Raw genomic sequence first — 14,697 nt, forward strand, 5'->3', positions numbered from 1 at the left:
ATGGAAACACAGTATGAAATCATTCTGTCAAAATAGAAGCAGATACTGTCACTGATTTACCAAGTGACAATCTAGTTTTAAATGACTCAGCAGTAAAATTTTTATAACTCTCCCAGACAAAAGCTCTTAAAACGGTTTCTTAGTATTAATGATCTCTTGCTAAGTTTTATTTCTTCTTAACTATCCTAAAAACTTTTAAAACTAGAGTACAATTACACATACACACAGGTTTTGAGAACTAGTTTGAAAAATAAGAGCCCAAAGGAAACAGGATTTGAAACTAAAGTCAAATTTTAATTTAACAGAAGGCATTATTCATGACAAATTTTCTAAGATGAAGTAGTCCAAAAAAATACTCCACTTTTAGAAATGTTAAACATTTATTCATTTTCTTATTGGGAGCACTTTTCCTGGTTGTACTAAGAATATGCACAAATAGCCATAACGTTTAATTTTTGAATAGTAACTGCCCAAAATTCAAAGTGGGTTTTTTCCCATAAAGGTCAGGTACTATTGTAAAATAAATTATTTTTAATTACAAAGTACTAGTACCAATATATAGCTAAGAAATGTATTACCATTTATTTGTAGTAACAAATACGTGTTTTAATATTTTTATTATAAAAACTGAGTTTTCAATGAAGGCAGTTTAGAAGGACTATGGCTGAGAAAATAAACTTGAATTAAGCAGTCCTTTAACCTTAAATTTGAAACCATGGCAAAATAAAAGGTCAAGCAAGCAGAAAATTTTTCTGTGATATATACATAAGTATTTTCATGTAAACAAAAGCAAAGACCAAGAAAAAATTAAATATCTTTGCTAGCAAACAAAATACACAGATTGCAAAGGTTATCTCATTTTCCTCATGCTTCGGCTGCACACGACGGGTGTAAGCAGAGCACTAGGAATTAGGCGACTTCACATTTCCCTCAGACCCCTCAGAAGCTTACAGACAACAAAGACACCCGTCTAGGAGAAAAGAAGCTCTTAGAGGAATTCGATTCCGGAAAGTCGTGACTTGCAAATATTAAGTCACTCCTTTTGCTCTACTGTGAAACAAGATGGTTTATTAGAATTTTGCCAGTTGAAAAAAGAGAAAGCTAATACCAGGGAGACCCCACACTAACACCCATGCTGGCAAACAGGCACAATAAGATTCTCCTCCGATGCGGACTACCCATGCACTATAAGATGATGGCTTCCAACACCGATGGGATGTTTTTGAATAAAATATTGAGATGGGATTATTTTCAAAAGCAGTGTTTCTGCATCTGAAGGGGGACCACCATCCCCAAGGACCACCTGCACCAGAATCAGGCAGGGTGCTCAGCGGAGTGCAAGTTTGCATTCCTGGGCCCGGCCCGGCCCCCCTGGGCATTCGGGGCATCTGGACTGTTAACCACCCCACCCCCGGGGGTCCTTAGACATATATTCATAGTCAGGTTGGATTATCACTCCTCCAGACAACGGGAGATTTCTTTTTGACCACAAATAGTTCACTATGTCTTTCATGCTTCTTACTTATGAGCCAGCAGGAAAAGAAAAAAGAAAAGCATTTCTGAGTATGTCAGTCAGTGGTGATAATTAGTAGTGGTATTTATTTTCCCCTCGAGAAAACAGAGGGGACTAGGCAACAAATGAGTCTGCACTTAAACTTTTCAAAGGTACTCCACAGTACTTCTTTTCTAAGCTTTCAAATTGTATATGTAACAAAAATGTTCAAAATGTTTTGTAAACTGTCATCTGATCAAGAATATCCAGTGTAAAGAGAACTGCCAATCACGGTGGCTGAATTCTCATAAAGGCCCCTTTCTTCCTTTTTCCTTTCACAAACTCTGAGCATCTCACTGGGCTCTCCAGAGCTCTCCCCGAATGATGCACTGCCTACCAAGCAGCACACAGGTACCGAAGGACTGCTCATAAAAAAAAAGACAAAGGAAACAAAAGCTCAGTTTCAACTCCCACCAAAAAGGAGTCTCAAGACCTACTGCCAGTATATGTAAGAGCAATACGGAGCATGCTGACTTCCCTTAGAGAAAGTCTAATTTCAAATACATTTATGAGTATCTGCTTGAAATCCAGTCTATACTGAGAATGGAAAGCATGACACACTTCAATGTGCTACTAGTGCCTACTGTAGTGTTTATGATCTAGAAGGTTCTTATGAACACAACAATTGTTACTTACGGATAATATAAGTAGAAACCAAAGAGGTAGGTGACTATCATCAGGTGATCCCAAAACAACATGTTAAATAATATCTATGTTTGAGTCCAAAAAAAATGTTCCTTTACTGGAAAATGAGTTCCAACACCGAACCAATGGCAAGAGTGGGGTTTCCCAGGTCCTTTGCGATGTCATCAACCTTCCAAAGTCCTAAATCCTGGTACCGCGTCACGTGCTCTTCAGCTGTTCAATGCTAAGAAATAGCTAATAAAATAAAATGTAAAGAAATAATACTGGAGACCGAAGTGTGAGCCTGACATCACTGATACTGGGTTCTTCAAAATTCACCCCCCTCACAGGGAGGAAATCACATCCTATCAATAGTTGGGCCAGACCTTAGGGTCATCTGATCCAACTCTCTGGTTACACAACTGAAGAAACAGAGGCTCATTTTTCCCACAGGTTCACAAAGCACTAAAACTCCCAAAAAGGTGCTGTAAATCCAAAAAATGTTCCTGGTTCACTCACTCATTTATAAAGCCCCTGTTGTAGCCGAGAGCTACACTTTCAGCCCTTGCCACTTTCATCGGCAGTCCTGCACCTGTCCGCTATTGTAGAAAGCGAATCTGGTTTCAGAGAGAAGGCGACCAGCAGGTCTGGATGCACCTAGTGAGTCGGGTCATCAGCAAGAGAAAATAACTGGAAACCCCAGCATGCCCTATTACAAGCTGCTCTATCTACATTTGGACCAGGGCTTATCTTTGCTTCTTTGTAGCAGACTCACCACTGACACACTCACAAACTCCAGCTCTGCTACGGGCAAACACAGATAACAGTGCTGTTCTAGAAGCCCTGGAACATTCGAGAACAGCTGAACAACTGGAAACCTCCACACCCACAAGACCAAGACCTATATACAGAGGTATTTAACATCTCCTTCATCATCAGCCACTTCTTTTGTGAACCATGAAAGTCACCTTATTCCCTGATGGATCACCCTATTTACCCAATGATTTTCCAGTTCCACTGGGACAGGGTGGCTGTGAGAGATTTCACTTTATTTCTGTATTTCCCAGACTTTCTGCAATGGTTTCACATTCTTTTGGTAATAAAAAATGAAGTAATTTTTTAAAAGGTTTTATAGTCTTAAAAGTAATAAAAGGCTCTATAAGTGCCCTCTTGACCATGAGACCTCTAAACTGCATGTGTCGGTGTGGCACAGTGAAACAGCACAGCTTCGGGACTTGGAGAGATGATGGTTTTTGGATCCCAGCTCTACCACTAAGCTTGGGTAGGATTGTAATCTCTGAGACTTGCTTTCTTTGCCCGTAAAAAGGAAGAAATACCACCTCCCTCACAGGACGCTGAGGATAAAACCATGCACAGTGCCTGACACATGGTAGGTGTCCAGGAAGTGGCAGGCCCTTCTCCCTGCTGGGCTCGGTGAGAATATGCGAGTAAAAGGAATCCGTGCAGCCCACACCAGCCACCCTCTCTGCACCCCATTTAAATCTGCAAGGGTACACTTTGTTCTTGACTTTGCCCTATTGCTCTAAAAAATTGTTATTGTGCTTAGAAAAATTTCTCCACCTCTATGTCCTCTCCTTTAAAACTGTACATGCAGATAAAACATTTTTTTAAAACTATCTTCCTAGAAATGATAACGCAATGTTTCCTAAAGCACAACATGACATGTATAAAAAGAATTCTGAAAAACATGACTGAATTAGTTTGTACATTGTTTCTTAAAGTGCACCAAGGTAACTATTAAAGACCTTCCAAATGTCACTAACCCCCTTAGGTTATTCTTTAAAATAAAAGTAAATATCCATCTTCTGAGATGTACGTGGTTCTTGGCTCCAATACGATGGCAAAAAGCAGCAGCGTCTTCCAGAAGAAAAAGAATGAATAAACTCAACTAAGCGCACCTGAGCAGCATACAAAACCCCGACAATTCAGTGTGACCACAGGCTCAATAAAGCACGATCCTGATTCCTACACCCAAAACAAAACCAGCCAGAGAAACAAATCACCATCTCCCCATCATATGTTGAGGATTTCTCTTGAACCCTGGAGGTAACATTTGTGCTCTCTTCCCTATTGTGTATCCTTGGAATTATAACTAGTCACCCTTCTTTCATTAAACTGCACACACACACACACACAAATGCACACACTTATACACAAACCTATCAAAAACAATAAAGTGTATGTGGAAAAGCCAAGTGAAAGAAAATTCAGAGTCAGATAAAGAACAACCATCAGTCAGACTGTCAGGCAGCTCCGACAGTCACACCACTGTCCGATGCTCTCCGCACACGTAGACAGCACTGGGGCGTATCCGTCGCCTTGTGTGACCAGGGAGCCGCGGCAAGAACTTGAAGGACTTGGGCATCATGTCCAGGCAGGCATCATGAAATTTCTTAATCCTCCAGTAGTAAATCAGTGGGTTCAATGCAGACTTGAGGTAGCAGAGCCAAAGTAGCCAGGTGCTAATCTCAAAAAAGTTGTGCTTATAGTAAAAGTGCTTACTGAACGTTGCCACAAGGCTGTAAGTGGTGAACGGGGCCCAGCAGACAATGAAGACAGCAAAGAGAATCAGAATGGTGGTGAAGGCACGTGTTTTAAAGCCCATGTCAATGCTCATCTGAAACGGTCTTTGTAGGCTCATGAGACCCAGCTTGCTGGCCTGGCTGAGGCATATACCCTCAGGGTAGCTATGGATCCTCAAGGCATTGTGCCGGAGAGTGTTGAGGATGCCCATAAACGAATATAGGATCACCAGGAAGGGTATGAAGAAAGAAATAAGAGAAATCAAAATCACATAAGCCTGGTAACCCGGATTGGTTGTGTACCCAAACACGCACTGGGGGGCTCGCGAAGGTACCTGCAGGTCAGGGTTCCCTACGGCCAAAGGGAAAGCTATGCAAAAGGAAGTCGCCCAAGAAACTGCAATCAGAACCTTAGCCCTGTACGGATTTAGCTTATCCTGCTTCTGGACTATAATAAGGAACCTATCGATGCTAATGATGAGCAGGATGGCTACCCCCTCAATCACAAACAACCAGAAAAACATAGCAGATACCCTACAGAAGAATTTCCCGAAAATCCACCTGGTGGTAAGAATAGTTACCAAGGCAAAGGGCATGTTCAGCACGGCGAGCAACATATCTGCAAACGCCAGGCTGGCAAGGAGGATGTTAATGGCAGATCGCATGGCTGCTTTTTGGTAAACCATGAGGCAAACCACCAAGTTCCCAAGAAAAGACACAAAGAGAATAAATATCATTATAGCAGAAAGGATGATTTGGAGAGGCAAGTTTAGGCTCTTATAAACTGCTGGTGTTGGGGGTACAGCTGTGCTATTCACGGTCAGGGAACTCATCCCTGTGGGAGCCACGGTTTCAAAATTGTATCTAAGCAGAGGACCAATGCCAGGATGCTGGAATGGGGGAGGGGCCGTAATATTCATGTACGTGTTTTCATAGACTATGAACGTTGTGTTGGTTGCCCCAGGATGAGACGCAGTCAACACTGGGGAGAAGACCATGGTTTCAGTAGGACGGAAGGTGTCGGCAGATAAGTGGGTGTTCTTCAAGCATCTCAACAATGAGCAGCAGTATCATGTTTCACCGATGGGCTTGGAAACACATTCTGGCAAACAGACAAAGAGTTCCATCTTCCACAGGAATCCTTTTGCCTGAAAATAAGCCCAAAACATGAAAAGTGAGAAATGGGCTTTGTCAACATTTGACTTTACCTTTCATCATGAAGGGTCAGCTTGACTTTAAAAATATTTAAGACTCTAGCACAGTCAGCACTAAAACACTGTTGTTCTGTTGTTATACTTTTAGTCAACCATGACAGAAATTTCGTAATATCCATATATGAAGTAAAAGGGGAAAGAATCAAAATGTATTACTGCTTCAAAGTCAAAGTTAGAACCTTATTGTTAATTTTTCTTTTAAATTTCCAATAGTGGCATGGCATTCCCACAGTCACCACTGACACAGATTTCAATATCTGGTTCTCCGGAGTACTAATATTTTTCTTAATAGCTCTTTGGTACAGGTTCATATTCCATTTTTACATTAGCACAAAACTAGAGGAAAACATGAACTTGGTTTTCTATTTAACACTTTTGTTCTAACACCCTTATAAGTAGTTACTAGGTTATCTTCTATAAAGGTCTAAAACAGTTTCATAGCTTTCTATTTCTCTGTGCTTTTTCCCAGAAATCACACCATCACCATCTCAGAAAAGTTACTCAAAAGGACAAGAAAGCCCTGGCCGGTTGGCTCAGTGGTAGAGCATTGGCCCAGTGTGTGGAAGTCCTGGGTTTGATTCCTGGCCAGAGCACACAGAAGAAGCACCCATTTGCTTCTCCACCCTTCCCCCACTCCTTTCTCTCTATTTCTCTCTTCCCCTCCTGCAGCCAAGGCTCCATGGGAGCAAAGTTGGCCCAGGCTCTGAGGATGGCTCTATGGCCTCCGCCTCAGGCACTAGAATGGCTCTAGGTGCAGCAATGCCCCAGATAGGCTGAGCATCATCCCCTGGTGGGCATGCCGGGTGGATCCCAGTCAGGTGCATGCAGGAGTCTGTCTGTCCCTTCTCACTCTGAAAAAATACAAAAAAAAAAAAAAAAAAGGACAAGAAAAAGTATAAGTAAAAATTCTTGATCGTATTTTCAAGAATCCTTTCTTCTTCCAAAGCTCTCTTTGCTTCTTGTACTCTCTCTTCTTTCTCATGACACCAATTTCTATCTGCTATTTCCTGATACAAATACTCTTTTTTTTTTTTTTTTTTTTTTTTTTTACAGGGACAGGGAGAGAGAGAGAGAGAGGGATAGACAGGGACAGACAGGCAGGAATGGAAAGAGATGAGAAGCATCAATCATTAGTTTTTCACTGCAACACCTTAGTTGTTCATTGATTGCTTTCTCATATGTGCCTTGACCGCGGGCCTTCAGCAGACCAAGTAACCCCTTGCTCAAACCAGATGAGCCAGCGCTGAAGCTGGCGACCTCGAGGTCTCGAACCTGGGTCCTCCACATCTCAGTCCGATGCTCTATCCACTGCATCACCACCTGGTCAGGCACAAATACTCCTTTTGTATTTCTTCCTAAAATTGACTTGTGTGTTAGCAACTTGATAGATGTCAACCAAATAATAAAGATGGGATTTCTAAAGGGGATGTCCAGAAAAATATTCAACAGTAGGGAAACTATTCCAGAAAACTTACATATATTTGATTATCTTGCTCCAAAAAGTTTCCTATCACCTTTCTCTTATCCTCACCCTCAAATTCTGCACCCCAAAGATTTTTGTAGGGGGCTTTATTAGTCTACCACTTTACTACCCCATTTTTGTCATGTGGGTTCTTCCTTCTTTCTTACAGGGATAACTTCTCTTTGGATTTTGGGGAAGGTTCCTTTAATAAATCCCAAAGTTTGGAGTAAAATAAATGCATGGAAGCTTAAAATAACACTGTAACTTGCTTATTATTTGGACTTAGAATGGTCATAATTTTAGGGGTCAATATCAAAAATTCATTTACTCCTTTCTTAGGGTATAGAGTTGGAGGCAGCCCATTTGACCGACCTAAGATGCAGTAGTAAAGCTAAATCATGGGCTCCATCATACTCCTCTGTTGTCAGGGCTGCCTTTATGAATAAGGAGAATAATAATCTGCTTTTTCAAAATATTAATTTTACTAATTATCTCGCTCTTATAGCTTAATATCTTATCCTTATGAGATGTTATCTTCACATTTTCACTTTGAAATGCAAAACGTACCTGGATAAGATGCCACATTATGCTAGTGACTCTCAAATTTTATTAGCCACAAAGGGCCAATGATTAGGGGCAGTGGTAGTTAGAAAGCTATCACCATAATTACCATAATCTCTTTAGAACTACCTCAATATATTTATACATATAAAGAAGATCAAGACTGTGCTTACAACCTAAGTCAGCCTCAATAAAAGTCTATCTATAGAGAAAAATTATCAACAGGCAAATGTGTATCTTGCCCTTGACCAAGTAAACAAACATATATTCATCCTGAAGCAGTACACACTTTATCTTTTATTTTTTATTAAAATATAATTGACATACAGCATTAATTTTACATGGTTCACACCTGTTAGAGCTTATTATGTACATGATTAAAGGTTTTATACAAAGTATGTTTTTTAAAAGTATAAAACATTTACTACTTTAATGTTGGAAAAGGCTGGCCAACACATATACTTAGTAATGTTCATGTTATGCTAAAACAGTAGATTTATATGTTCATGTAGCATCTATACTGACAAGACATTTCTGTTTATTACTTTTTGCTCCTTGGGCTGTACAATAACCTTTCTGTACATTGAATTATTGCCTTGATTTGGTCGGAATTTGGATACATATGAGGCACTTAATTTTTATAAACTAATTTTGTTAGATTTGTATTATAAACTTCTATAGTTTTTGAATAAATATAGCTTGCTTTCCCTAGGGAAAATATATATAGTATATATAGATATAAATGCTGTATTTTTTGCTCCATAAGATGTACTTTTTTACCCCAAAAGTGGAGGGGGAAATGCCTGTGCATCTTATGGAGCAAAAAATATGGTATTTTATTAAATATTTTAACATACCATTTGGTTCAGAATATTTTTTTTTCTTATTTTCCTCCTTAAAACCCTAGGTGTGTCTTATGGTCAGATGTGTCCTATGGAGTGAAAAATACGGTGTATATATATATCTATATATATGTATGTATATATTTTATTTACATATATATGTATAGTATATATACATCCATATATACACACAGACACACAGACATATATGTACTCACACACACAACTGACATACAGCATTAACTTTATTTCAGGTGTACAACATAATGATTTGATATTTGTATACATTGTAAAATGATCACAGTAAGTCTAGTTAACATCTGTCATCATATACAGTTAAAGTTATTTGTATTGTGATGAAAACTTTTAAAATCTACTCTCTTAGCAACTTTAACATATACAGTGCAGCACTGTTAACTATAGCCACCATGCTGTATCTTATATCCAAAGGAAAAGAGACAATAGCAACATGAGAACTAGAAAATTGGTTCAGGTTGGTAATATTTGTACTAAAGTCCTAATGTTAAACCTAGTCTAGGCTAGTCTTTATTTGCCATTTGGTAGAAACTCTTACTACATTTTCCAAGTAAGCCAAACTTGAAATTTTGTGTAAATGTGTGCATATGTTTGTATATTCATGCACACATATATATTTATATATACAAAGCCCACATGTATGTGTACATATAAAGCTCAAGTAGGGCAGAAGTAACTGAATTCGTGGCTTTTTCTCTCTTCTTACAGCATCTACAGAAACAGCATGGGAGTAACTAGGTTAATGATACAAGTACAGTGCTTTATGTTTGGAGTATGCCACAAATGTCACAATTACTGGGCATCGATGGCTGGAACGGGCAATGCAGTCTGCAGTGTTTATTCTCTTAGTTTTTGTCCCTTAGTCTAACATGCTACCAGAGTACTTTATATACTTGTTTTATTCTGTGAAATGATTATAATCTCCTAGAAGGCTGAGATCTTACTAATTCCATTGTCCCCTATGACTACTATGCTTTGCAGACAGTGCAATAAATATTTAGTAATCATTTTCACTATATTTTGTGAGGTCAAGGAGTTTTTTCTTTATTCATTTAAATATTTATGTATATGATATATGCACATAATTTTATTTTATTTTATTAGAGCTTGCATTCAACATTTTTTGTATCATATTTTCTATGGAAAGACATCTTTTGTATAGAAAGACATATGCTATTTGTCTTTCTTTGTCTGGTTTATTTCACTTAGTATAATACCCTCAAGGTGTCAATTTTTAAGATAATCAATTAAGTTTTAGATTGACAGACTCTGTACCACTTTCCACCATTCAGTTCCTGCTTCTGGAGGTAGTCATTTTAAATTATTTTAAAGTAGTTGTTTTTTTCTAGTTCTTCCTTATATAGCTAAACAACATGAAGAAATTGCTACTTTTTGATTTATCAATGTTATATATTAACTCCTAATTTTCTATTAAAATAGATTAGGGAGCTGTCATAGTACCTCTGAATTATCTTTCCTCCCTTCATACCACCAAATCTTTATTGGTGTAGGGCAGGACTCATTTAAAGTTATTTTTATAAGAAGAATATCATCACTGCACTAACATTTCTCTTATTTTCAAGGTATATCTAACTTAAACCCTGTATGTAATAAAACTAAAGGGGAAATACTGTGTGAACATTTTAAGTATGAACTATAAGCAGTGTCCTATTTATACCACTGTTCCATTTCTGATATATTTCTAATTCCAACCAGAATGTTCACCACAAAAAAAAAAAAGTATTTTTCTCATGAAGGAACATTTAGTTCTTCCATGGACATTTTTAAAATTAGATTATTAAGCATGAGGACTTATTTGCATTCATGTTACTTTCCCCCACAAATACTAAGGAGAAATTAAACTAAATGCCAGCAAGAGCTCTGTTTCAAGGAGAATATTCCAAGTGACCTGATGACAATTAAAACTGAAACCCAAGTGACAAGAAAGGTCAGCATTTAATGGAAAAGTATATGAATTATAATTAAAAACTGGGAAAATGTATTTTTAAATGGCTAACAGATTAACCATCTGGACCTTTTCTAGAAATATAAAAATCAAAAATAATGATGAGCCCCACGGTGACAGGTTTTATTCATATTCCTTTTGTCTCTTAAATCTATTTTTACTCTTGAATTCACATTCATTAAGGCGTTGTTCTGCTGTGAATCTTTACCTGCCTTGAAACTGGAACTGGGGAAAATGCCGGCCAATTTAACTTCATCAGCCTTTTTGAATAATCCACAGATACATTACCTACCAGCCATTGATGTTTCTTACATCTGGAGTGAAATACCAAGTCTTAGTTATTAGATAATGAACATGGAATCTTAAAACAAATCACAAGTCTGCCTGGATCTGTAACTGCCATGGCGAAACTTGAGTATCTCCTGTTATCGCCTATAAACTATAGGCACAGGACAAGGGTGAAAAGTTTTGCTTTGTTGGCCCTGGCCGGTTGGCTCAGTGGTAGAGCGTCGGCCTTGCGTGCGGGGGACCCGGGTTTGATTCCCCGCCAGGGCACATAGGAGAAGCGCCCATTTGCTTCTCCACTCCCCACCCTCCTTCCTCTCTATCTCTCTTCCCCTCTCGCAGCCAAGGCTCCATTGGAGCAAAGATGGCCCGGGCGCTGGGGATGGCTCCTTGGCCTCTGCCCCAGGCGCTAGAGTGGCTCTGGTCGTGGCAGAGCGACCCCCCGGAGGGGCAGAGCATTGCCCCCTGGTGGGCAGAGCGTCGCCCCTGGTGGGCGTGCCGGGTGGATCCCGGTCGGGCGCATGCGGGAGTCTGTCTGACTGTCTCTCCCCGTTTCCAGCTTCAGAAAAATACAAAAAAAAAAAAAAGTTTTGCTTTGTTTTTTATGCCTAAGGGAGTAACTACATGGGCTCTCAGACTGAAATCCACACGCTAATTAAAAGCAGTTATAATTTAGTCTGATTTTAGAAACACGTTTAAAAATGTTTTTTAAAGTTTTCGGAGCTTTGCCCTTTTCTTCTCATGCCATAAGCAATCTCCTCCTGCCCACTCCTTCTATTACCAGCATGCAGATACCTGACAAATGCGTTTTCATGGCCCAAAGCTCACTTCTGAGTTTCAGCCTTATGTACCCAACTGCTCCTTTAACATCTCCACTAGAATAGCTCAAGGGCACCTCAAGCTCTGCATGTCCAAATTCAACTTAACAGGACGGCCCCTGCCCACTCTAATCTGCCCCACACCAATGTTCCCATGCTCAGGAACTAGATCGCCACCCATCTGGTTATACAAGCCAGAAACCTAACAGTCACTTTCCCATCTTCCACTCTCAGCTCTCATTTATTCCATCCCCCAAGAACTGTACATTTTAACTCGTAAATACTGTTCCTATCAGGCCACCTCTCTCCAACCCATCTACCTCGTCCTGTCCAAACTACCAACAATGCTCAGAAAGCAGAAAATTTTGTCTGGGTTATTTATTCACAACTGAATTCCCAGCACCTACAACTGTCCCTGCCACACAGTTGATGTTCAGTAAACTGTCAAATGAATAAACCACCACCTGCTACCCATCCCTATTCCCCATTCACTTTGTGAGTTCTTTCTCTTCCACTAGCATGGAAATTTTCCCTGGTCCCCTGACCAAGCCAATCCCCACCACTATTCTATGGTCTCATTTTAACATGTACTTCTTGTTGATCACACTCGATCCACAATCACTTTACAATGTCCCTCGACTCATGCCTGTGCCTACACCCACCCCACTCTGCCCCTGCCCTAGCTGGAGAGCAAACTCTAGGACAGCAGTGATGTGATATTTTTCTTTTTGCTCAGCATAGTATCCTGAAATCCAGTTCACATCCTGGCATACAGTATGCACTCAAAAAGCTACTGAATCACTAGCAAAAAAATTCTGTTATCACATTCATAACCTAATGCACGAAACGGCTTCACTGGAGAATTCTATCGAACATTTAAAGAATTAATACCAACCCTCCTCAAATTCTTCCCAAAAATTAAAGGGAAGAAACACTTCCAAATTCATTTTACAAGGCCACCCTGATACTGAAGCCAGACAAGGACATAAGGAAAGAAAATTACAGGCTAATAACCCTAATGAACATTGGTGCAAAAATCCTTAACAATATAATAGCAAAATAATTAAAGAGCATGTTAAAAAGCTCATACACTATGATCAAGTGGGATTTAGCCTCAGGATGCAAGGATGTTTCAATGTATGCAAATCAATAAATCAGATATACCACATTTACAGAATAAAGGACAAAAATATGATCATTTCAATAGACATATAAAAAACATTTGAAAAAAATTCAACATCCTTTCCTGTTAAAACTCAACAAATCTAGCATAGAAGGACAGTACCTCAACATAATCAAAGCCATAGATGGCAAGCCCACAGCTAATATCGTGCTCAAAGATGAAAATAAAAAGCCTTTCCTCTACGATCAGGAACAAGACAATGATGCCCACTCTCACCACTTCTACTCAGTATAGTGCTAAAAGTCCTATTTAGTAATTAGGCCAGAAAAATAAATAAAAGAAATAAAGTTGGAACAGAAGGAAAACTGTCTCTACTTCCAGATGACATGAACCTATATATAGAAAACCCTGAAGACTCCACATACACACACTAAGAATACCTAATACACAGATTCAGTAAAGTTGCAGGACACAAAATCATAATACGAAAATCAGTTGTGTTTCTATACACTAACAAACTATCTGAAAGAGAAATTTAAAAAGCAATTTTATTTATAATATCATGAAGTTTAACAAAAGAGGCAAAAGACCCATACGCCGAAAGCTAAAAGGCTTTGATGAAAGAAACTGAAGAAGACACAGAGAGAAAGACATCCCATGTTCATGATTGGAAGAGTTAGTATTATTAAAATACCCATACTACCCAAAGTGATTTACAGATTCAATGAATCTCTATTAAAATGCATATATAAAATCACATACACCATAGAGTGGTTGTGAGGATTAGATAAGATAGATGGAAATGGATTATGAAATATGAAATGCCATCATAATACAGCATGTTATAACCATGCTCTTTCTACAGCACTTCAACTACGTGAAGCAATCAGTATTTTAATTGTATACCACTGGTGGCAATATCAACTGGTTCAACTTTCTGGAGAGTAACCAGGAAGTATTTCCCAATATTAACAATAAACAATTTAGGCCCTGGCCGGTTGGCTCAGCAGTAGAGCGTCGGCCTAGCGTGCGGAGGACCCGGGTTTGATTCCCGGCCAGGGCACATAGGAGAAGCACCCATTTGCTTCTCCACCCCTCCACCGCGCTTTCCTCTCTGTCTCTCTCTTCCCCTCCCGCAGCCAAGGCTCCATTGGAGCAAAGATGGCCCGGGCGCTGGGGATGGCTCTGTGGCCTCTGCCTCAGGTGCTAGAGTGGCTCTGGTCGCAACATGGTGACGCCCAGGATGGGCAGAGCATCGCCCCCTGGGGGGCAGAGCGTCGCCCCTGGTGGGCGTGCCAGGTGGATCCCGGACGGGCGCATGCGGGAGTCTGTCTGACTGTCTCTCCCTGTTTCCAGCTTCAGAAAAATGAAAGAAAAAATAAATAAATAAAAATAAAAATAAATAAACAATTTAAATATTGTCTATAATTCTGTATTATATAAAAAATAGCAAAAACATACAAATAAAGATATTGCACCATTAAGAGCAAAAAACTTAGACCCCTTCCAAATGCTCATCAATTAGGTAATAGTTAAATGAACTATAGTACACACATACTGGAAAATACCACGCAGCTATCATAAACCATGAGTTAACATATAAGTGATATCAGAGAATAGTCAACACACATCATATACATTAGAGAAAAAAATCAACTTGCAGAATGACAT

The 14,697-nt window shown here is 39.3% G+C and overlaps 1 protein-coding gene across 2 annotated transcripts in view; it reads right to left on the bottom strand.

Annotated features, from left to right (window-relative positions):
• Positions 1 to 297: 297 nt before the first annotated feature.
• Positions 298 to 14,697, bottom strand: part of GPR63 (G protein-coupled receptor 63) — a 62,473-nt gene continuing 48,073 nt past the window's right edge. For both annotated transcript variants that reach the window (XM_066254350.1, XM_066254353.1), the window contains exon 2: positions 298 to 5,867. In XM_066254350.1, the coding sequence (XP_066110447.1) occupies positions 4,458 to 5,717 (1,260 nt within the window). In that variant the 5' untranslated portion in view covers positions 5,718 to 5,867 and the 3' untranslated portion in view covers positions 298 to 4,457. The remainder of the gene's footprint in view (positions 5,868 to 14,697) is intronic.

Source organism: Saccopteryx bilineata, chromosome 1 (assembly GCF_036850765.1).
Source record: "Saccopteryx bilineata isolate mSacBil1 chromosome 1, mSacBil1_pri_phased_curated, whole genome shotgun sequence".
In the NCBI taxonomy this organism is placed as follows: Eukaryota; Metazoa; Chordata; class Mammalia; order Chiroptera; family Emballonuridae; genus Saccopteryx; species Saccopteryx bilineata.